The sequence below is a fragment of the Eutrigla gurnardus genome (assembly GCF_963514095.1).
Source record: "Eutrigla gurnardus genome assembly, chromosome: 22".
Lineage (NCBI taxonomy): Eukaryota > Metazoa > Chordata > Actinopteri > Perciformes > Triglidae > Eutrigla > Eutrigla gurnardus.
Window position 1 is genome coordinate 17362188 of NC_139933.1, and position 24616 is coordinate 17386803.

Here is a 24616-nt window from a genome sequence, read left to right on the forward strand (position 1 = left end):
GAGGAAAAATCCTACCTTTTAGGACACCAATTTTCTTTGTGAATGAATAATGTATCTTAAAGAAATAAATGTTCTTCATTAAAATACAGGGTGCGTAAGTATGGGCACCCCTATGTTAACCTCTCATAGAGGCAGGCAGATTTTTATTTTTAAAGGCCAGTTATTACATGGATCCAGGATACTTTGCGTTCTGATAAAGTCACCTGGGCCTTTGGAATTAAAATAAAATCCAAATCCTCACATACCCTTCACATACCTAGAGACTGGCATGGTGCTTTTCAGATAGCCTATAGCATGCTAGTTAGCCTAACTATTTCTCAATGCAAATCAAACCAGCTAATAGGCTAACTGAAAAGCACCATGATTTTGATCCATGTAATAACTGGCCTTAAAAAAAAAAAAAGATCTGCCTGCCTCTATGGGAGGTTAACATAGGGGTGCCCATACTTATGCACCCTGTATTTTAATGAAGAACATTTAAGAAACATAACAAATACTATGAATTACTATCAATCTAATGTGGATGAATGTGGGTCCCACCGATTTCCTCTTTCAGTAAAAACATTCAACTGTCTGGCGTCTGCTGTGGTGCATGTAGGGACAAATAAAACAGAGTAAGTCAAATATCAGCTTAAACTGCCATTAATGCAACAAGATCCAGCTAATAATCCATAGTGCCTTTGTAACTGACATTTATTCATAATGGCCATTTGTACATCATACACAATGACTGAGAAGACATAAGACAAACCAAGAATGACAGGAAGTATTCTGTACTTGATATGTTCTGCATATAGAAATGGACTTCATGTGTAAACCGTTTAAAGTTTTAAACCTTCAATTATTATTATTATTATTTTTCTCTGTATATTCTGCAAAAAAAGTTCAACTCTACATCAGAGTCAAATATTTTGAAGAAAAAATAAAATTAAGCAAAAATGAAGATAAAAATGTCAGCAAGTTCAGGTTTGTTTGTTAGTTGAGGAGTAACTCCGTGTGCTGGAAGATATTACAACTAAAAATCTAGCTGAAACATCGGTTTAACAGTCATCGCTAATAAGTGCAAATGTGCAAAATGTGATTTAAGTTCAGGATTTATTGTTTGGGCCACACAATGATGATTTATTTACTTTATGTTTTATGTCAGTGTGGCTTGCCTCGCAAGAAGCAAATGTTTTTTTTAGATCTACATTTTTAATTACACATATATTAATGTATGTTTGTAAGCTTGAAAAACATCCAATTTAATCAATAACTATTGCAACAATGTAATTTCATCTCATGGTAATAGTAAAAAAAAGAAAAAGGAACTATTTGCGTGATACTTTTTGGCCTTGCAAGTTCACGCTCCACGACATTCACCGTGGCCAGCCCGCTGTGTCTGTTCACACCGCACGCCATGCAGTCTTAACGTGGTCGTGGTGGGTTTTCACGGGTCATGCAAACATCCAAAACCCTACATGCAACGATGACAGCAAATGCACCACACAGCTCACACAGGTAGGCCCCAGGTTTCCCCTCAGCCCCCGTCTCATTGGCTGTAGCTCCCCGACATGTTCAGACATTTAGCCAAGGCTCGAGTCTTTAAACATCTCACACATGGCGGTCAAGGGCCGATGTGTGAGCAGGGCTCAAGTCGTGTAGCATGCACAAGGCACCAAACGCACGGCAAGAGGACAATAGTGTAAAGCTTAAATTAAAAAGAAGGCACAATCAAAATCTGTTGATTAGAACATCTCAAGTGCTGTTTTCCACATATTGCGTGTTCACCGCTGCATTGTGTTGAAATACGTGAATCTGATGTCAGATGCAGGGTGTTCCCTGTAGAGCATTTCTGGTAAACATGATGAACATTGACACAATGCAACAAACAAACCCACGTCGAAAAAGAAAAAAAGTTTTTTTTTGGCAGCAACCTTCAGTGGTGTCCAGTTCTTGGTTTTGACGCCATGTCCGAGTCTAAATTCAGAGAGGTATTAAATCCGCTGGTCAGTAACATTTGGCCACGTCATGAGGCGCATTTCACACAACGTCCTCCTCCGTCTCTTCAGACTAATCACACTCATAATTGCACTTGAGGTTACTTCGTGTAAAAGCTAGATTTTGCGTTTTTCTTTCTTTCTTCTGTCTGTCAACGGTGCTTTACTGATAAAACGTGGCCTTGTTAGCCGGGGCTACACGGCGCCGCCCTGCTGGCTGCGCTCAGTCCTGCAGATCTCTCTCCAGGTATTTCTTCATCCGCTGACAGCGAGGACACGAGTCTGTGGCAGCCTTGCAGGCCAGGTGAAACACAGCCTTGCAGTCTTGACACCTGCGGTAGACACAAACAAATATGCAAAACATACAAGTTAACATGATCCATTATTTTGCTCCAACACATTCAGGTAATGCAAAATTCTTCACGACACACCTAACAGAGGATGAAAGTGTAGAAAGATGTAAAATGTCTCTTCGTTTTATTTTCTATGCCATGATTGGTGTGACACAATGGGAAAAATATTTCTTGCGTTTTTAATAATACAATAACTGAAGCAGGAGTGAAGAGGTCCAGGATCACGTACCTGGTGGTGATGTCAAACTGGAAGGGGAAGATGATGTCATCAGCGTGGCATATCTGACAGATGAAGCCGCGCTGAGTGCACAGGTCACAGTGGAACACGTGGTTGGCGGCGTACTGCAACAGTGTGATCAGGTACGTGGTGTATTGACCCTCTGCTATCTAGAAGAAAGAAAAAAGCACACACCACGTGAAGATGTTTCATGGTGGCGGATGACGGGTTGGGTAACATCAGGAACGCAGCAGGATACCTGTCGCAGGTCCATGACACTATACAGATGGCTCGACTCCAGCAGGTACGTTCGTTGCTCCATTCTGACAGGGAATTAAAAAAATATATATCTAAATATATATCTATATATATAATAAAAAGTTGACATCAAATATAGTAAAATGTAAAGGGCGCATGCATGCACACACCTGGCTTGGAGTTTCTTGCAGGCTCCGCTGCGGCAGGTGAGCAGGTAGTCGCCCAGCAGCCGTAGCCTCTGTCGCAGGTTGTGGGCCTGAGCCATGGACTCGGAATGCTTCACCAAGTCGGGGTTCAGCTGCTCCAGGTTCAGCAGGGGCTCCGGCTCCACCTGGGCCAGCAGCTGCAGGGCCTTCTCAGACACCTGGACAGACGCACACAGGTCACACTCTTGGGGTCAGGAGGGTGAACTTGCATTGTAAGTCTCACTCCGACATCTAACAGCATCCACATGTATGTACGTAGATGAAAAGTGATTTGCATGGGCTGCACCTACCTCTCGTTGTGTGAGGTCCCAGTTGTGCACCATGCGTGAAGGGATAACGGTGGTGTTGCCGTGGTGACAGGAGTCACAGTAGTACTGGCCTGAGAACTCGCATAGCCTGGCTCTGCCCTGGGACGGGCCGATCTGCTGAGGACACCCTGCGTACCGCACACAGCAAACACAACACAGGTACACATCAGGTACACATTATGTACACACATGTAATCATAATGGATCAGAAGAAGAATATTACAATCCTTTGACACTGCACGTATGATTTCATCTCAGCGTTTGTCAATAAAAATGAACCAGACTGGACCGGTTTGATCAGTTTTCATATTTAGAAGTGAACAATGTTAATCTGTGTTCATGCTATTTTTTGCTCTGCAGATTAACAGCTCAGCGTTACCTGCACATTTAAAGCCCTGAGTGTCCATGCCCTTCTCTGAGGGAACAGTAAACAGATGAACAAGAAGAGCTCCATCTTCTTTCAGCCTGTGCTGCACCAGTCTGTAGAGATTTGCAGTCGTCCCCCAGCAGACGACAGCCGGCTCCCCAGAACCTTCGTCCCCGCTCTCTAGGTACGAGTCCAGAGCTCCTCGGATCAAAACCCTCCAAGAGCGAGCCTCCTCGGGGTTCTCCGCTCTGAGTTTGAGAGTCTCCCTGACAGTCAGGAGTCTGAAAAAGGCCGCTCCTCCCAGGGAGACGTCAGGCACCACGTCCCGGATTTCTTCGATCGGGTGGGTTTGCCGCAGCAGCTTCCTTCCCTCTTGGACCCGAAAGCCTTTCAAAGCCTCCAACGAAAGGGAGAAGACCAGAGGCACCCATGTCCGAGCCTCGGGATCCGTGGAGAAGTACAAAACGGCTTCTTTGATGGCGTCCGTTTCCAAATCAGCAGTCCGAGTCCAATCGAACTCCTGTAGAGGAGGAGGTGGCTCCTGCCCTCCGCATGTCCCCGTGTCGGAGGATGGTAGACCTCGTTCAGGACTGGAGGGGGCGGAGGACGGGGACGGCGCATCCAAACCGTTCTCACCGGTGGGCAGCAGCACCTCCCACTGCTCATCGTTGCGAGACGCTGGACGGCATTTGTTGACGGCCTCCACAATCCGGTCCACCCAGTCTTCAGCTTCACCGCGGTTGGCCGCCCGGAGGCACAGCCGCTTCCCAGGAAAGGCCAACTCGAAGCGGCCCTCGGGCGAGCCGATGCGAGCGTCCTCACATCGCACCAGCGAACAGTTGTCGCAGCACGTCCGCTCCTCGGCGTTGAGATACAGCCGGAACTCGAAGGGTGACAGCTCGCAGTAGTAATCACGCCACATTCCCATCGCGCCGCGTCGCTCCAGGTGACCAAGCTTCAGCAAACCACGGAAAGGGTTGGACAGGCCTGAAGGACAGACGGACACAGGGAATAATATTCTATGGTCTACTTTCACTTTGCAGAGACTCTGGCGCTCCACCAAACTGCCTACTCTGGCAAGACAGTCTTAAAACGTATAAGAAGGCTCTCCATAATGCCAGGGCAGCCTACTACTCATCGTTAATAGAGGAAAATAAAAACAACCCTAGATTTTTTTCAGTACTGTAGCCAGGCTGACAAAGAGTCACAGCTCTACTGAGCCATGTATTCCTAGAGATCTGAGTAGTAACGACTTTATGAACTTTTAATGATAAAATTTATAAAAAACAAAATTACTCACGTCTTGCCTTCAATTGGAACCACATTACCCGTAATACTATACTACTACCAACACCAAATGCAGTTGGAACCTAAGGGTCTGGGCTGCACCAGATTCTATTAAGACAGTTTTTCTCTCCACTGTTGCTGTAACGCTCGGTCCTGGTGATGTTGGGACTTTGAAAATGCATTAACTCTGAACATCATGAGCGTATTCTAGTCCTGCTCAATGTGTTAAGTGTCCTGAGATGACTTCTGTTGTGATTTGACACTATAAATAAAATTGAATTGAATTGAATTGTTGACACTTAAGAGACAAACTTTATTTTGACATAACTGCTTTCGCAACTACATTTCACCTTGTTTTCACAAGGAAAGTATGATCTATATCAACGACAGGAAGCAGCAGTGAAACATAAATGTTCAAATCTTCATCATCTCTTTAACTGCAAAGCAACTTTTAGGGAACTGAGAAGGAGGATTTCAAATCATCCATACACTAGCAAATCACTTCAATCAATATTTGCTGACGGGGTCATTTGATCTCAGCAGTTGCTGTTGTTGACCATTGAAAGTGTTGTATGACGCTCCACCTGTTGACTTGAGGAAGTGAGTAATACAGTAGTTGCTCCTAACAGTCACTGGGTGAGGTTGTGAAGGTTTATTACATTCCAGTGTCATATGACCATCTCCCAATAAATTACGCGGTTTTCTTTTTTATTTGACAGCTGATGGAAAACACCTGTTGTGTCATCACTGTTCAGGGTGTGGTCACAGCTGAAATGTTTTCATTCCACCGTCTGCTGTGCTGCAGGAATTCACCATGCTATGTGATCGGGATTATTTACCTTTCAACTTAACCCCTTGGTGGCCACCATGCCTGAGCAAGCAGCAACACAAATAAAATGGCCAACTTTACAGCAGAAACACGTTTACAGCCAATGTTTTTGGTCTCAATAGCTAAAACACAGGGGTGAATTTTTATACAACTCAGCTGTGTAAATTATAAGGAGGAAGATGTGACGTCACAGAGACCAAGTCCGTATTATATTCAGTCTATGATACTGACCGAGTGTGTTCTAATTGAAGCCACCCTGTGAAAGTTTTGATCACTAGTAGTGCGACGGCACAACATTTTCACACTATTTCAATCATCTAGACGGGGGCAGCAATGCACCAAGTTAACTAATTTACTAGAAATATGTGCAGCAAATGTTTTAGGTGGAAGGGAAAGCATTCGACGTCTAGAAGACACTGATCATTTTAAACTTCTTATATAAATACTTTATATTTTAAAATGCTTTTATTTTCGATTAATCTAACTAATTATTGTTCCAATTCACAGATTTGTCAGATATTCTTCGAATAAGCTATATGACAAAGCAACAAACAAACCATCTTATTTGAGATGGTAGAACCAAAGACTGTTTGGTATTTTAAAAGATTTAATTGATGATCAAAATAGTTGTAGATAATTGACTAATTGTTTTAGCTCTACATGACTCTGTTCCACCATGCAATGATGACTAAAGAACATAACATCACATACAGTCTGTATTGTATGATTTCTCAACAGTTTTTCAGTCTTATCATGGAAATACCTATTTGTCTGCGATGGACGACGCTGGGAGGAGACTGAGAGACGCTGAGGTCAGCCGAGGGAGCAGGAGAAGGCACCTCCTCGTGGTCCGACACCTCCTCCAGGTGCGGCTTGTAGATGTCCTCCTCCGAGATCCAGGAACGAGAATGCTGCATTAGAAATGAAAGTGTTTTTTTAAGCTCTTGCTTATAGACTGAACAACTTCAAATCTTGATAAGTTATCAAACAGATTTTAGTATCTCTGTGCATTTAATCTCGATGGTTCGTGTTGTGCTTCTGCAGCCGTAATAAGAGTTCAGACTTGTGCCGTCTTGAAGGGACGGATTTGAAATGAAAATGTTTTCTCGGTCCGGCCTTGTATATTCCTATCGTAAAGTGTTTTCTGATGTCTGACTGAAGGAAGGAAATAAAATTCATTTTTAAACAATCTTTTGGTTCCAGCTGCTCTTTTCTGTTTAACAATAATTCCCAACTGCAAGAGTCAGCAAGTCTGAGAATTTAAATATGAATTTGTCACAGCCCTACTTTCAATGAGTTGAGTTTCAGATCAGAATTACTGATCAATGGGCCGGACAGCAGAGAACACAACCGAGCTGTCTTCCATGAATAGACACACAGTTTGTGTAACAGCACTTCCTGTTATCATGTGCCTTTGGGGTTAGTGGTGTGAGAGCGATAGGAAACTGAAATCAATGGCATCTTCCTATGTTGAGGGTTATGTTTAGCATACATTTGTCACTATCTCGACTAATCTGACAAACCAATGTGAGGCATCCACAGAGTTACATTTTTGTGACAGATCCTGGAGTGTTTTGTGGGTATTTTATGGTGCAGGTAGACAACTGTATTTTATCCACACCATCCTGCCACCGGTGCTGTCAAGTCTTTTCAACATTTTTCTAAAACAGCAGGACTGACGTGACTAGTCATGATGGAAACAAACATTTTACATGAAATTTGAAATTGGCTCACGCTGATTTTCCACCCTAATACTGGAAAGACTTCCAGTATTATAAGTCAGTTATAATAAGTCAGTTGTCTTATTTGTCATTTCCTCAGTGGAAACAGCCAAACAGAAATTCAGGAACAAGGGCAATTCTGCATTTCACCAATCTGTAAAAACCTTTGTGACTAATGGGGGTTAAGTACTTGTATCATTGTACCGCCACTAAAAGTGCTTGTTTTTCACCACTGATTGTTTTGTTATGTTTATCATTAAAAGAACCATACAGAGAAATAAAACCTTTTTTCTATACTGTCCACTTTGTTACTGTGTCATATGACTTGTTGCTGGAAGGCAGTGGTGGAAACGTGAGTTGGAGAGAGTGCCGGTGGTGCTTGTGTTGGCGTAGAGTGCGTAGCTTAGCGTTTCAATGCCATGCCAGAATATTTAGCCCATTTTGACAACAGTGCCAGGCACCGACAGCGAGGAGTCACTTAGACAAAACAATGTTAGAAATATGGTCCAGGATGAAAATGCTGAAGTCTCCCTACAAGCTGTACATAGGAACCACAAGACAGTGAAGGCTTTTATAACAGGAGGCTTGTCTTACTGATAGAGAATCTGAGGATAATTTCCTGCTCAGGATGCTGGTGGAGCGTCGCAAGCCTTGATGCACTGACGTCTCCCCTTCCTTCTCTACCTGGACAGGTTCAGGTCTCTCCTGAACCCCGGTCCTGTGTACTTCCTCTGCAGGCCCACTGCCTGTGGACAGTGTGTCTGTGTACAAGTGTAACTCAGAAGCGGTATTGACGGACACTTCAGAGGGAGAGTGGCTAACGCTGTTCTCATCCGAGGTTGGTGGTGGCTCTGAATCAGATGGGGCTGAGTTTGGGAGTGGATCCACATGGTCTTGAGGTGGTGTAGGGGGACCCTGGGTCTCGCTATCAGAGCTACTGAAAACAGCCGTCTCCGAGTACTGATCTGGACCCGTGCTGGAGACGAAGGAGTCTTCACGCATGGAGTCCTGACTGCAGTGGCCACTCTCCCTGAACTCTGTCACAGAACTGCAGAGACAAGGACCAGAATTGATATATTTAACCTTAGAATAAAAAGAAAGGAGTTAACTGGTGCCTGTTACCATTTCTAATTTTGAAGGATAAGCTGATGTTATCGAAGCCCATTCTTTCCTGCTGAACAAGTAAATCTTAAATCTATAAACGTGTTTAAAGTAGAAAGCTGTAATTTCCAAACAGTTGGACACTTTTAACTAACTATCAATCAAGAGTAAATAGTGCATTTTTTGGGGACCATTTTCAGCCACAGATTAATCCACATGTGGTTCTCTAGTAGTGAGTATTTACAGCAGCAGGACAGGAAATGGGATTAGCTCAAAATAAACTAGCGTGTGTGTGTGTGTGTGTATTAATTAATCGCTGGTCTTTCATGAGGTTTGCTGACAAAAAGAAAACTACAGAATATCACCAGCCTCATCCTTTAACTCCAATCTGCTCTTTAACTCCAACATACTCCAAAGACACAGCTAAGAAGATGCACTCACCCGTTCTGTGGCCTCTTGGTGCTGATGTTGACATTAAGTAAGTCCAGGTCAGAGGAGGACCACTGCTCTCCTGTCAGGCTGCGGGGGTCCTGCCCCTGCAGGAGGCTATCAGAGCTCAAGCTGGAGGAGAGCTGAGAGGAGCCTGTGGTGTCCAGGCTTAAATTTGATGAGTTGAATGCAGTCCTTCCCCCTTGTAATACACTTGTGCCTTTCCCCAACAGCGTTACTGGGCAGCCTTTCTGCATATCCAATGCATCTGATGAGCTTGACGACTGAGACACCGTATCCCATGATTCTTTATATGCCGACTTGGAGGTGGAGATGTCCCCGTTGAGGTGCTGGTCTAGCGCGTCCGCCTGGAACAAGGGGCAGAGTCCAGCGAGAGCCAGCGGCGTGGTGGTCCATTCATTGAGCACGGCTGACTTGTAGGAAAGGCTGAATGTTAGCGAGGCCAGACCCTGGAGGTAGCTGAGCAGAACCTCCCGCTCCTCTGGGTCCAGGAGCAAGGCACTGGGCTGGTAGTGGGCTCGCAGCTTGGAGCCCTCGCGAAACAGCGATGCGAGGTAGCACTCGAGCAGGCCGTGGTTGAGGGCCAGCCGCAGCCACGCTCGGCAGCGGCCCACGTCCGTGCCCACGAAGCTGATCTTCTCCAGCTCTGTGACCACATCACTGGGGATTTAACGGAGAGTGTAATTACACTTTATACTTTTCAGTAGTTTTCACATCATAATTCAGCCAATATTGATTCACCTTTCTTAATTGATTAATTGTTTTGGTATAGAAATTTGTGAAAAATGAATTCCTGAAAGTCCAAGATGATGATTGTTTGTTTTTATTCAACCAACAATCCAAAGCCACATGATATTCAGGTTGCTGTCACATAAGACAACAAAAGCAGCAAAACATCACATTAGGGAAGCCGGAATCCATCAATGTTCCATCAATGTTTTTCAAGCATTTTTGCTTGAAAAATGAATGGAAGGACCATCCAAATAACAACAACAGAATAATGTGATTTCTAATCTAACGAATCATCTCAACTCTAAAGTTGTCTTGCTGGAATAATGTGCCTTTACCGGTGGGTGACAGTCTTGAGGAGGCTCCAGAAGAACGGCTGAGGGAGGTATCCCCGGTCTGCCTTCCGACTCCGGCCCCCAGCATCCGAGCGGATGTACTTGCTCTTGATGCCGTGGATGAAGATGGCCTCCAGGGCACAGCACAGGAGGTTAGCATCGCTGTCTTCACTGGTGACCACCGTGTCTGATGTGACATATCGCTTCTGCAGGGCCTTGAGCGACTGCGCCAACTTCTCCTTGATCTATGTGTGACAATGGGCGGGAGAGGAAAATGTTGTCAGCTTCCTCCTTTTCTTTTTGGAGGGAAGTCAACGAAAGGTGTGGTTCGGATGAGAAGCAGGTTGGCAGACAACTTCTCTGTTCACCAAACGTACAAAAGAAGACACAGCCAGCACAGTTTCTGCATTTCAATGTACAGGGTGAGGAGGAATATATAGAGTGAGTGTGTGGCCATGTTGTAATGAAACGTGGTCCACACCTGCGGTCACATGACAACTGGTGTCAGCTTACTAGTAAAGACAGAGAACATATAAAAAGAAAGCCCAGTAAAAACAGATTATTCAGCAACACTTTGAAAAGCGATGGTCCGGGTGTTTCTCGACACTGAGCACTGAAGCGCTCTTCTGTTAATGTGCTTGACTGTATAAAACATTACAGGGGACCAAAACCTTGCCTGCTTTCATACTTTCCTGACTCGAGTACATTCATATGGCAAGTCAGAAGTACATGGTACACTGTCTGCAAAGGTCTATTGTAATAAACCCTATTAAAACAGTCAGAACGTTTATTCTGCTAACTATTAACTAAGCGAGGTCTGCACTCATTCTCACGCTCACAAGATGATGTATTATTGCTTTGCCATTGATTCTTGAGTCTATTTTAACGACAATAAGACATGCAGGCATGTGAACCGAGTTCACATGCCTGCCGAGTTCAGTGCTGAAAGTGCTGCAACGTTGAAGCACAGTTACAGTACAATTACAACATGTACTGCTTAAATGTCACAACCTGAAGAGCAAAACGTTCCAGTAGCCAATAAAGACAATCTGATGCCAGAGGCATCGCAGTTAGGACAAAAAAACAAAACAGTCAGGCAGAAGAGAAGTTTAGGTAACAGGATCTTTGCACACAAGCTTGTGGTTTTACCTGTTTGACGTCTTTAGCCTCTGGTGGCGTGTCTGGCATCTGTGTGGCAAGCATGGCACCTCCTGGGAAGGTTTACTCCCACATGGCACACTGAAACACAAAGACTGCTTTCAACATCTCTAATAACGACCATATTGGTTTCCAGGCTTGTGTAGCCTGCCAGACGAGCAAGGCATGTGATGATAAGGAAGCTGCTGTTTTTCCTCTTCCTTCTTTACTTTATGTTACCAGCACATTTGCCACTGAGTTATCGTAATATTTTCCCCATCACGAGACGGCGTTGGTCCATGACATATCTGCTATTTCATGGTTTCAGTAAGTAAGCGTAACTGAGTCATGTGAGGCGCTGATTAAAGAACTTGTCTGCAAGGAAGTAGCTAGAAAATGCTTCAGGACAAAGTTCCCCTATCAAAACCAAAAAAAAAGCATTGTGAGAGCAAATCAGGATCCAACAGCATGGTACTGATATTCCCTGACATGGTCACGCACAGATAAGATAGCTCTAAATGGATTAAGATAAACGTCGATTGATCCCCAGCAGGGGAATTCAGCCATGGTGGCAGTAAAGCAACAGAAATAAATACAGATAAGTAACAGAAATAAATAAAGGGTGGTATATAAACTAAAATAAGGATACAAACAGAAACTATACAAGAGCATTTGCATTTGGGGACAAATTACATGGAAAAATGACAGCGACAGTATGTAAACTGTGTGTTTGTCTGTCTCATTAGTAGGGGGTTAGACCGATTATCGGGGCCGATAATCAGCTTTTTTACAGTTATATCGGTATCTGTCAAAATAATTTAATTTTAAAAGGCGCTACTTTGTCACAAATGCAGCCCGAGTGCTCTCTGGTCTTCCACCCATCCATCGTCTAACGCTTATCCTGTATTCAGGGTCGTGGGGAGTTGGAGCCGATGCCAGCTGACATTGGGCAAAGGCAGGGTACACCACAGACAGGTAACCAGTCCATCACAGGGCTGACATGTAGAGACAGACAGGTAACCAGTCCATCACAGGGCTGACATGTAGAGACAGACAGGTAACCAGTTTATCACAGGGCTGACATGTAGAGACAGACAGGTAACCAGTCATCACAGGGCTGACATGTAGAGACAGACAGGTAACCAGTCTATCACAAGGCTGACATGTAGAAACAGACAGGTAACCAGTCTATCACAGGGCCAACATGTAGAGACAGACAGGTAACCAGTCTATCACAGGGCCAACATGTAGAGACAGACAGGTAACCAGTCTATCACAGGGCTGACATGTAGAGACAGACAGGTAACCAGTCTATCACAGGGCCAACATGTAGAGACAGACAGGTAACCAGTCTATCACAGGGCCAACATGTAGAGACAGACAGGTAACCAGTCTATCACAGGGCCAACATGTAGAGACAGACAGGTAACCAGTCTATCACAGGGCCAACATGTAGAGACAGACAGGTAACCAGTCTATCACAGGGCTGACATGTAGAGACAGACAGGTAACCAATCTATCTCAAGGCTGACATGTAGAGACAGACAGGTAACCAGTCTATCACAGGGCCAACATGTAGAGACAGACAAGCATTCCCAGTAACATTCACACCTATGGGAAATTTAGAGTCATCAATTAACCTATCCTATTTATTTGGATTTGCATTTGTTCAATTTCCTGCATTTGTTTGTGTTGAGGTCACATTAAAAGGTTCTGTGAATTAAACACACTTTAAGGAATTTCAACAGAGTTTTGCATTAAGAGTTTGTGTTTTTCTAATCAAATATCGGTTTGGTTTAGGCTCTGAATAAAGCCTTATCGGTCGACCCCTACTTAATATAGTACAGTGAAGGAGTCAATATATCATGTTATACTATAATATGATGTGATATTATTAGTTATCGTATTATAAAGTGTAGTAGTATAGCAGAGCTAGTCAATAGTATAGTACATGAACACAACATAGCAAGAGTACACCACATACAATGCCAGTGTCAGGGACAAAAACCGGATTCTCGTCGTTTAACAGCAGTTAGTTATTCGCCTCACAGAAGCGAAGCAGTCCGTTTGTGATCATGTTGTGACAGTTTAAGGATAAAAACCAGCACACGTTTCTTCTTTTAACTTGCATTAACTGACAGCAAGTTCCCATTGTTTACGTTAGCTTCTGTTGTGGGGCGTCTGTGGGCATTGAAATTCGACGGGGAGGAAGATCGATATATTACTGATATTAAACACAGAAATACCAAAGCGAGGTGGTGAAAGCGCCATCCAAGGCGTCAATTGTCGCGTTAAAACGGTTAAATCGCGACAGTCGTGGCTGAATTCGCCGTCACCCACGGGACGTTAGCTTCCTTACCAGAAATAGGTCGGCTAACTTGCCATGTAGGGTCCAAAGACAAGACGCGGTATCCTCCGTGAATCGTTATAAATGTAGTAAATGTACGTTAAAGGCGGGTCAATGCGTACAGTCGCTCTCCATCGCTTCCAAAACGTAAAAAACCCGCATACAGATTAGCGCTAACTAAGATTTGTTTTCTCAAGAGCGCTCTCTTGTCACTTTCCAGTTGAGGACAGATGCATCATGGGAACTGGACAAGACCGGTGATGCCTTCATGCTCTCTCAAAAATTCAGTAAAAGTGAACGTTAGATACATAAATGACATTTTTACGGTCTGCTCTGACTTCTTTTTTATTTATTTATTGTAATATAACGCGATTTGTTTCCATAATATATAACTATAGATAAATTTAAGAACATATTTATTGTCATTTTAGCATGTACATACTTTTACTTCTATTGTATAGTCCTGTATACTGTACTGTATAACCAAACAAAGTAGAAGCAATGGTAAATGTGGTTTACGAGTAACACCTAAAGGCAACACAGCAGCTGAGGCGTGCTGATGTTGTTGCCCTGCTGCTGACTTGAGGAACTCGATGTTCCCTACGAGTTTCTGACCAACCAGCTGCACGCGCACACCGCAGCTTTCGAAACTGTTTATTAACTCCACGACGTCATCCCACATACATACACGATGTTTTTAAAAGTTTGTGTTTGTGTGAAGAAATGACAAACTGCATGATGAGGACATTTAAGTAAATGCAAAATGTCACATGAAGGTTGTTTTGTACCCTGGCGATGATCCCGACAACATCGCATCTCCAGTGCGGCTGCACTCCGGAAATACAGCGATTTACAGCTGACGTTCAGTAATGGGATTGGTCGATAGGGGGAGCCATAGTGCAAATTCGGATTACAGCTGTGATTTTGTCATTTTCATGGGTGTCTGAATGCGAATCCTACATTTCTCACATGCGTGGAAAAACACGATGGAACAGCCTTTCTATTGTGTAATAATGTGATTAATTACCCTGTATGATGATAATGATAATGATAATGATAATGATAATGATAATGATAATGATAATAATAATAATAATAATAATAATAATAATAATAATAATAATAAATGTATGCAACACCTGAATTTTCACTTTCCACTAAGACAGAAGGAGGAAGAGAAAGACACATTCTATTCTCTAAATGACATCTCCATCCAGGGAGAGGATTCCATAGTGTCTTAAAATCAAAATAAACGACAATTTCCCTCAAATGCATTACAAAACTAAAGTAACAAGCCTGATTTAAAAAAGTGAAGAGAAGAGAGTACAGCTATTTGTTTTAAAATGTAGGGAGTAAAAATCACACTCAACGCATTCAAGTAAAGTACCTGAACATTCCACCTAAGTATAGTTTATTTATACTTGGTTACTTCCCATCTCTGGTTTCTGATAATAATTATACACTTGATTGATTTTATATACTTCAGTTACATTTGAATTTACTCGGGGCTGCTATTGCAGAAGGAGCATTTGAAGTGTTCTGTATGTCTGATCAGACGGAAGTAATGTGTGGTTCACACAATTCTCTGCTTCTGAAACGTCATGACGCGTTTGAGATCTTCGAGGACGTCAAACGTCACGTAACGCAGGCTGCGGTCACTTCCGCTTTCAGGATTGGAAAGCGCTTTCTTTTCATGTTTGGCTGTGTGGACACGCTGCAGTGAAGTCTATGTGCATGATGAATGTTATAAAAACACAAAATACCAATAAATGGTGAATTAAATTAAGCACATCATTTCCAAGGCAGTGAGAGCCTGAATTCAAACTACATAAATACACAGAATTCACCAATAAAAACAAACAAGTAAAATGACACATTTAAGTGCCAAAATAAAACTAAAGAAATGTGTCTACATTACTTTGAATTCTAACTTTCCGTGAACATATTTCCATGATACTCCCCAAATGATATTACAATTACGATTTTTTTATATGGTAAGTTAATCTTTATGTTAATGCTAATAATATGTGAATTATGCAAATAACATTTAGACGTGAAAACATGAATTGAACACATCTCTTGTATATAACAGGAATAAAAAGAATGAATCAACATTTTCTGGATTGTTTTTATTTATTGACATATTGCATGAATCATATAAAATATATATTAAAAACATATTTGAATGTGAAAGCAATGTAAAAAACGAAATAAGCATGTTGATCATAGACAAATACATAACAACTCAATGATTTAAAAAATAAATAGATAAATATGTAGAAAATAAATACAAAAATAAATAGACTGCATGTAAGCAAGTAACATAATATGAATGGAGAAAGTTTTGTTTTTAAGGGCTTTTACAGGTGTAAAAAAGATCAACTTAATGCATCAATGCGTATGATTTAATATATTTAAGTATAAACCATGTATCTAGTACATAAATAGGCAATAAATAGATAAATAAGTGAATCTATAAATAAATGAATCTTTGAATGGATGGATGTGTCAGATTTTAGTTGGTGAGTAGAGATGAAACCAGCTGGTCGGCTCTCATCAGATGGGATTTCATTTCCTTCCTGATCAGCTCCCAGGCTTCAGCACTGTGGCCCTGCACACACAAGAACACCCTCGTCATTATCACATGATCCATACTGTCTGATCATACAAGATCTATAGGACCAGATCAATAATATCACATGTGACCCTAATCCTCCTCCGTACATTCACATTATTACACATATACATGTTGTTACGGCACAGAATGCTGATATTATTATTGTTCTACATGAATGAAGAGTCAGTTGAGGAATGAGTGAATTGTTGTTAGTCTTTTGTGCTGTCTATTGATTGACTGATCGATTGATTGGTTGATTGATTGATTTATCAATTTAATAATTGGTTGTTGGATTGATTGATTGATTTATTGATTGTTTGATTGGCTGATTGATTTATTGATTGCTTGATTGGCTGATTTATTGATTGATTGATTGATTGATTGATTGATTGATTGATTGATTAATTGATTGATTGATTGAATGACTGACTGACTCACCATTCGCTCCAGGACAGTTGAGAGTCTCTTGAAGTACATGTGCAGCTTCTTGTTCCTCTTATGGCCGTGGGTCCCGATCTAAACAAGTCACAAGCAAAGACTTGAAGGATATATTCTTCAGCTCTTCCACCCGTCGTGTATTCACAGAGCTGGAAACCCCACACGGCTCCTACCAGGCGTCTATACTCACACAGGAGTGAAGGCCATCGACCTGCTGGCTCACAACCATGAGGAAGTGCTCCTCTGTGGTCTCCTCCCATGATGCCGCGCTGTGATCCTCCTCGAACAGGGCGAACACCTCCTCCAGGACCTGGACTGTGAAACACAGTTTGTGCTCATCCTGGGAGAAGGAGGAGGAGTAGAAGGAGAAGAAGAAGAAGAAGAATTATTATTATTATTATTATTATTATTATTTATGGTTACGTGATTATCTCTATAAAACAAGTTGTCAGATAAAAGGAGATAAAATGCCATCATTTGTCTTGTGATGTTTCTTCCAAACGTTGAGGATGACTTACTGATGCTCTGGACGCCTGCTTGTACAGATCATTAGGGAAGTCAACGTCAGCATCTCCAGTGGTGTTAGTGGAGTTCTTAGCCTGCATCACACACACACACACACACACACACACACACACACACACACACACACACACACACACACACACACGCATGGAGTCAACAGACAGTCAAGTAAAGTCACTTTAAAGAATATCCGTAAAGAAGTGCACTCACCATCGCATCTATCAGATCCAAAGATTTTCCACTGAAGTGTGTGAATTTATGATCCATCCACCTGCAGCTCAGCGAGGAGGCTGCAGCGAGCACAGCGAGAGACAGGCACACAGACAACACCCCGTTCAGCATCTTCGCCTCCGCAAGAAGAAATAGACCCAAAGAAAGCACTTCGTCTGTGTGTGGAGCAAACAGTGATTTGTGTGGTGGAGCAGCTGTTGTGTTGGAGCGGAGGTGCAGCTCCTCGTTTATACCTGCGGACGCTCCTATTTCATTTTCCTAACACGCACCTGCGGAAAACACGCGGTGCTTGACTTTGACCACACGGTTAACTTGTCGGTTCACACATTTCACATTGGAATTAGTGTGAAAACATAATGGGAGGATGGAGCTATACAATAATGCCGCATAATAATCATAAAAAAGCAAAACACAGCTGGCTATTGTCCGATGTAGGAAACAGTCTGAGGACTAGCATTGGGATATGTTTAATGTTTTTATTTCTTGAATGGAATATGTCGCTAAATATGTCTTTAATTACTTTTATCCATTTTTAAGTACAATAATATTATTTCTTAAAATATGTTACCTTGTTTTGTATATTTGACAAAACAGTCTATGTGTTTGTGATGTTTCATGTATCCGGCAGGCTCCCCTCGATTACAGATTATTCTCTATTTGTTGATATATTACCACTTTATGGTTTCATTAAATGTACTCTGTGATATAAACTGTGAATTAGACTGCAACGTGCTAACATGGCATGACATTTATTTATTTTTAGTGTGAATAAATGCTTTAAAAGAAATATGATCTATATTGTTGCATTAATTTCTCTTTATCTGATCAGTGAAAAACGAAGACATTGAAAATACAAATTAAAGAATCGATTGGTGCGATCGATGCGAAGGTGAGTCCCCTTCTTCGGTTCTCACGTTAAAAAGCCGCCACGTTCCCGTGAAGAACAACGTGAAATGTCACTGACGGACGCTCGTGAACGCGCGTCACAACGCAGGCCGCAGTCACGAGCCGCTTTCATTTTCTCCGGAACTTCCCGTTTTATGGCCCCAATAGTGGACACGCAGAAATCCCTGCTGTAGGCCTATCGATCAATGATTATAGGAACACGAACAGAGCTGATGATCAATTACAATCATTTAAGAATTATTTATTTTTACATTGGAGATTTAAGACGCAAAACACTGTAAACAAACACATTTGAATCGAAGAATTCATCTTAAATATGCCTAAAATCACTATCACATAAACATGAATTCATATGATAATTAATTTGGGGTGTCTACAATTTATTTGTTCTTTCATCGACATAATATTCCTGTAATAGTCCCAGAATGTCCAATATCTAATTGTAAACTATGACATTAATGTGTGTTTGTCCATACTTTGTTGGAGGAAGGTTATTTAAATGTTTTCACAATCCCCTGTTGAATAGGTTATTAAATCGGCACGCTAATTCCAATCCGAAATGTGTGAACCGACCGAATGTTGATGATTTCAGGCATGTTTCAGATGAATTCTTCGATTCAAATGTGTTTGTTTACAGTGTTTTGCGTCTTAAATCTCCAATGTAAAAAGTAATCATTCTTAAATGATTGTAATTGATCATCAGCTCTGTTCGTGTTCCTATAATCATTGATCGATAGGCCTACAGCAGGGATTTCTGCGTGTCCACTATTGGGGCCATAAAACGGGAAGTTCCGGAGAAAATGAAAGCGGCTCGTGACTGCGGCCTGCGTTGTGACGCGCGTTCACGAGCGTCCGTCAGTGACATTTCACGTTGTTCTTCACGGGAACGTGGCGGCTTTTTAACGTGAGAACCGAAGAAGGGGACTCACCTTCGCATCGATCGCACCAATCGATTCTTTAGTTTGTATTTTCAATGTCTTCGTTTTTCACTGATCAGATAAAGAGAAATTAATGCAACAATATAGATCATATTTCTTTTAAAGCATTTATTCACACTAAAAAAAAATAAATGTCATGCCATGTTAGCACGTTGCAGTCTAATTCACAGTTTATATCACAGAGTACATTTAATGAAACCATAAAGTGGTAATATATCAACAAATAGATAATCTGTAATCGAGGGGAGCCTGCCGGATACATGAAACATCACAAACACATAGACTGTTTTGTCAAATATACAAAACAAGGTAACATATTTTAAGAAATAATATTATTGTACTTAAAAATGGATAAAAGTAATTAAAGACATATTTAGCGACATATTCCATTCAAGAAATAAAAACATTAAACATATCCCAATGCTAGTCCTCAGACTGTTTCCTACATCGGACAATAGCCAGCTGTGTTTTGCTTTTTTATGATTATTATGTGGCATTATTGTATAGCTCCATCCTCCCATTATGTTTTCACACTAATTCCAATGTGAAATGTGTGAACCGACAAGTTAACCGTGTGGTCAAAGTCAAGCACCGCGTGTTTTCCGCAGGTGCGTGTTAGGAAAATGAAATAGGAGCGTCCGCAGGTATAAACGAGGAGCTGCACCTCCGCTCCAACACAACAGCTGCTCCACTACACAAATCACTGTTTGCTCCACACACAGACGAAGTGCTTTCTTTGGGTCTATTTCTTCTTGCGGAGGCGAAGATGCTGAACGGGGTGTTGTCTGTGTGCCTGTCTCTCGCTGTGCTCGCTGCAGCCTCCTCGCTGAGCTGCAGGTGGATGGATCATAAATTCACACACTTCAGTGGAAAATCTTTGGATCTGATAGATGCGATGGTGAGTGCACTTCTTTACGGATATTCTTTAAAGTGACTTTACTTGACTGTCTGTTGACTCCATGCGTGTGTGTGTGTGTGTGTGTGTGTGTGTGTGTGTGTGTGTGTGTGTGTGTGTGTGTGTGTGTGTGTGTGTGTGTGTGTGTGTGTGTGTGTGTGATGCAGGCTAAGAACTCCACTAACACCACTGGAGATGCTGACGTTGACTTCCCTAATGATCTGTACAAGCAGGCGTCCAGAGCATCAGTAAGTCATCCTCAACGTTTGGAAGAAACATCACAAGACAAATGATGGCATTTTATCTCCTTTTATCTGACAACTTGTTTTATAGAGATAATCACGTAACCATAAATAATAATAATAATAATAATAATAATAATTCTTCTTCTTCTTCTTCTCCTTCTACTCCTCCTCCTTCTCCCAGGATGAGCACAAACTGTGTTTCACAGTCCAGGTCCTGGAGGAGGTGTTCGCCCTGTTCGAGGAGGATCACAGCGCGGCATCATGGGAGGAGACCACAGAGGAGCACTTCCTCATGGTTGTGAGCCAGCAGGTCGATGGCCTTCACTCCTGTGTGAGTATAGACGCCTGGTAGGAGCCGTGTGGGGTTTCCAGCTCTGTGAATACACGACGGGTGGAAGAGCTGAAGAATATATCCTTCAAGTCTTTGCTTGTGACTTGTTTAGATCGGGACCCACGGCCATAAGAGGAACAAGAAGCTGCACATGTACTTCAAGAGACTCTCAACTGTCCTGGAGCGAATGGTGAGTCAGTCAGTCATTCAATCAATCAATCAATTAATCAATCAATCAATCAATCAATCAATCAATCAATCAATCAATCAATAAATCAGCCAATCAAGCAAGCAAGCAATCAATAAATCAATCAGCCAATCAAACAATCAATAAATCAATCAATCAATCCAACAACCAATTATTAAATTGATAAATCAATCAATCAACCAATCAATCGATCAGTCAATCAATAGACAGCACAAAAGACTAACAACAATTCACTCATTCCTCAACTGACTCTTCATTCATGTAGAACAATAATAATATCAGCATTCTGTGCCGTAACAACATGTATATGTGTAATAATGTGAATGTACGGAGGAGGATTAGGGTCACATGTGATATTATTGATCTGGTCCTATAGATCTTGTATGATCAGACAGTATGGATCATGTGATAATGACGAGGGTGTTCTTGTGTGTGCAGGGCCACAGTGCTGAAGCCTGGGAGCTGATCAGGAAGGAAATGAAATCCCATCTGATGAGAGCCGACCAGCTGGTTTCATCTCTACTCACCAACTAAAATCTGACACATCCATCCATTCAAAGATTCATTTATTTATAGATTCACTTATTTATCTATTTATTGCCTATTTATGTACTAGATACATGGTTTATACTTAAATATATTAAATCATACGCATTGATGCATTAAGTTGATCTTTTTTACACCTGTAAAAGCCCTTAAAAACAAAACTTTCTCCATTCATATTATGTTACTTGCTTACATGCAGTCTATTTATTTTTGTATTTATTTTCTACATATTTATCTATTTATTTTTTAAATCATTGAGTTGTTATGTATTTGTCTATGATCAACATGCTTATTTCGTTTTTTACATTGCTTTCACATTCAAATATGTTTTTAATATATATTTTATATGATTCATGCAATATGTCAATAAATAAAAACAATCCAGAAAATGTTGATTCATTCTTTTTATTCCTGTTATATACAAGAGATGTGTTCAATTCATGTTTTCACGTCTAAATGTTATTTGCATAATTCACATATTATTAGCATTAACATAAAGATTAACTTACCATATAAAAAAATCGTAATTGTAATATAATTTGGGGAGTATCATGGAAATATGTTCACGGAAAGTTAGAATTCAAAGTAATGTAGACACATTTCTTTAGTTTTATTTTGGCACTTAAATGTGTCATTTTACTTGTTTGTTTTTATTGGTGAATTCTGTGTATTTATGTAGTTTGAATTCAGGCTCTCACTGCCTTGGAAATGATGTGCTTAATTTAATTCACCATTTATTGGTATTTTGTGTTTTTATAACATTCATCATGCACATAGACTTCACTGCAGCGTGTCCACACAGCCAAACATGAAAAGAAAGCGCTTTCCAATCCTGAAAGCGGAAGTGACCGCAGCCTGCGTTACGTGACGTTTGACGTCCTCGAAGATCTCAAACGCGTCATGACGTTTCAGAAGCAGAGAATTGTGTGAACCACACATTACTTCCGTCTGATCAGACATACAGAACACTTCAAATGCTCCTTCTGCAATAGCAGCCCCGAGTAAATTCAAATGTAACTGAAGTATATAAAATCAATCAAGTGTATAATTATTATCAGAAACCAGAGATGGGAAGTAACCAAGTATAAATAAACTATACTATACGCTTGTCAGGGGCCTTTGGTGTTAGTTACTGACTAAAAGGGTCTCCTTCAACGTACAAACCCGACGCAGGGGCTTTCAACTCATCCAATGTAATCCCATCCGTGGCGATATTTGAAGCTCAGAGCGAGTGCCGGAGCTGTTCATTAATTCAGTATTAACCCGACCACGACCTTACTGTCAGTTTTTACGTTAACGGTGATTTTACAATAGGTTTTCCAATCATGCATGCCCATGCATTTGCCTCACATAACCAGGCATTCTGGGATAAAAATGTCAGAAATGCTGGTGATATCTTCCCTTTGCGACATGTCACATGGCTTTAAAAACTTGCGGTATCTCCAGGGTACCTCCCTCCGCATGCTTTTATGTGCAGATGGTCTCAAATAAGTGCGGACATAAGACACTCCCCTCAACGTTGCCCTAGTTGGTTAGTCAAATATTGAACTAGTGGTGGCGCTAAAGCGTTCAATGAAGAGGCCTGGAAATTGATTTGTGTGATCGGGACAGTGTCTTGACTCCAGGTACCAAGTTTGGTTACGTTGAGTCAAAGCATCGGTGAGACGTCAGCCCACTTCCTGTTTGGTGGCTTCGCCGCCATTTTCAATTGCCTCCCACAGGAGAATAAACTTGAAATTGAAAAATCTTTGAAATAACTTTTGTGCGGATTGGTTTTAAGATCATTTGTGTCAAGTTTTGAGGGAATTGAACGAACTTTGTGTCCCGTGAAGATTTTTAAAGCTTACTGAGATAATCCAATATGGCGGAGATCCAATATGGCCGAAACGGGCCATGTAGCATTGAACTTGGGTTGATCCAAGGCTCACAACGCTACCTCACTTGTGAAAATCAGATGCACGAGTCAAGGTCCACGTCAGGAATGCATGTCCAACTTTCAACCATTGGTGGCGCTAGAGTGTGGTAGAGAGTTCTGTTAATTGGTGAGAGTGATCATGGAACAGTCCCGAATCTGTGCGCTGAATTTTATAACTTTTGACCAACCGGTTCAATTTTTCGGCCAAATTTTAACCCGTTGGTGGCGCTAGACGGCTGGGTTTAGAGGTCCGTAAATGAGTGTGAGCGGTCAGTACAGTGGTCCGAAACTTTCAGCCAAATTTCAGCACTTTTTACCAAGGCGTTCTATGGGCTGCCATAGACTTCAATGGCAGAGGAATAATAATAAGAAAACATAGAATCACTATAGGGTGTCTCGCAGCTTCGCTGCTTGACCCCCAATAATATAGAAGTGCATATAGATATGTAGCCTATAGAACTCAGGCAACTGAAATTAAGGTCTGAGTGGTGTTGTTTGTGTCCCTGTTGATTCAAACAGAGTCCTGATCCTCCACAGACAACAAGCGGCAAATAAGATGCTTCTTTTTCTTATGATTACAACATTTTATTTTAAATAAGAGTGAGGTTTCATATCCATTTACAGCTGACTCTGAGAGCAGACGAGTTCAACTTTTCTTTAAGCCTGAGAGAGAGAGAGAGAGAGGGGGGGGGGGGGGGGAGTTTAATTCAGCTTTGATGCAGGATTCACGTTAAATACTCGTGTGTGGCTCAACACTAAACTATATGATAAAAAAATATTTCATATAAGTCAATTAAAATGATTGTGTTAATATCTACAGGCTGTCTGGTCATGATGCTGCAGTGATGATGGCATATGAGTTTACAGCACCCTCCATTGGTCGACACTGGAAACACAAGTTTTGTGCCCTCGTATGTCTTTTTTAATGTCTTAGTCAAACACACAAGACATGCTGATTTTAATGTCAAACTAATGTCAATAATATTGTATCAATGAAAAACATGTTTAATGTAGTAAAACATGGAAAAGATACATTTCAACTTAAACACTGAAGTATTTAAATGAGTGTAAAAATGAGCTTGTGCCCGTCTGAATGCCTCACTCATGCAGGATGCTGATGGAGGCACACATGTGGAGATCCAGACCAGCGTGGTGTTCATGGTGGAGATGATGATCCTGTTTCCTGGGACTAAAAGC

At 41.6% G+C, this 24616-nt stretch overlaps 3 protein-coding genes across 3 annotated transcripts; 1 reads left to right on the forward strand and 2 right to left on the reverse strand.

The window, feature by feature from the left end:
- Positions 1-1581: 1581 nt before the first annotated feature.
- On the reverse strand, positions 1582-13844 carry plekhm1 (pleckstrin homology domain containing, family M (with RUN domain) member 1). Its single transcript, XM_084039527.1, has 12 exons — positions 13637-13844; positions 11290-11379; positions 10144-10385; positions 9068-9736; positions 8120-8573; positions 6568-6715; positions 3701-4675; positions 3304-3449; positions 2978-3171; positions 2809-2872; positions 2562-2719; positions 1582-2311 (listed from the first exon to the last, which is right to left on the reverse strand). The coding sequence occupies exons 2-12, from the start codon at positions 11341-11343 to the stop codon at positions 2203-2205; spliced, it is 3213 nt and encodes a 1070-aa protein (XP_083895653.1). The 5' UTR covers positions 11344-11379; positions 13637-13844; the 3' UTR covers positions 1582-2202.
- Positions 13845-16139: 2295 nt separating this feature from the next.
- LOC311008554 (interferon a3-like) lies at positions 16140-17284 on the reverse strand (the record flags this gene model as incomplete). The annotated part of the gene is made up of 4 exons (XM_084002256.1): positions 16140-16235; positions 16680-16757; positions 16870-17019; positions 17198-17284. The coding sequence occupies 4 exons, from the start codon at positions 17282-17284 to the stop codon at positions 16140-16142; spliced, it is 411 nt and encodes a 136-aa protein (XP_083858382.1).
- Positions 17285-20045: 2761 nt separating this feature from the next.
- ifnphi4 (interferon phi 4) lies at positions 20046-21492 on the forward strand (the record flags this gene model as incomplete). The annotated part of the gene is made up of 4 exons (XM_084002257.1): positions 20046-20177; positions 20601-20750; positions 20863-20940; positions 21397-21492. 4 exons carry the CDS (start codon positions 20046-20048, stop codon positions 21490-21492), a joined length of 456 nt encoding a protein of 151 aa, XP_083858383.1.
- Between the last annotated feature and the right edge of the window lie 3124 nt (positions 21493-24616).

Coding starts and splice junctions, on each gene's coding strand:
- plekhm1 (XM_084039527.1), bottom strand. CDS start 11,343: ATGCTTGCCACACAGATGCCAGACACGCCACCAGAGGCTAAAGACGTC. Junction 6,716..8,119: donor TATCCTCAGATTCTCTATCA/GTAAGACAAGCC, acceptor TTTCTAATGCAG/CATTCTCGTTCCTGGATCTC. Junction 2,720..2,808: donor GTGTCATGGACCTGCGACAG/GTATCCTGCTGC, acceptor TCTTTCTTCTAG/ATAGCAGAGGGTCAATACAC.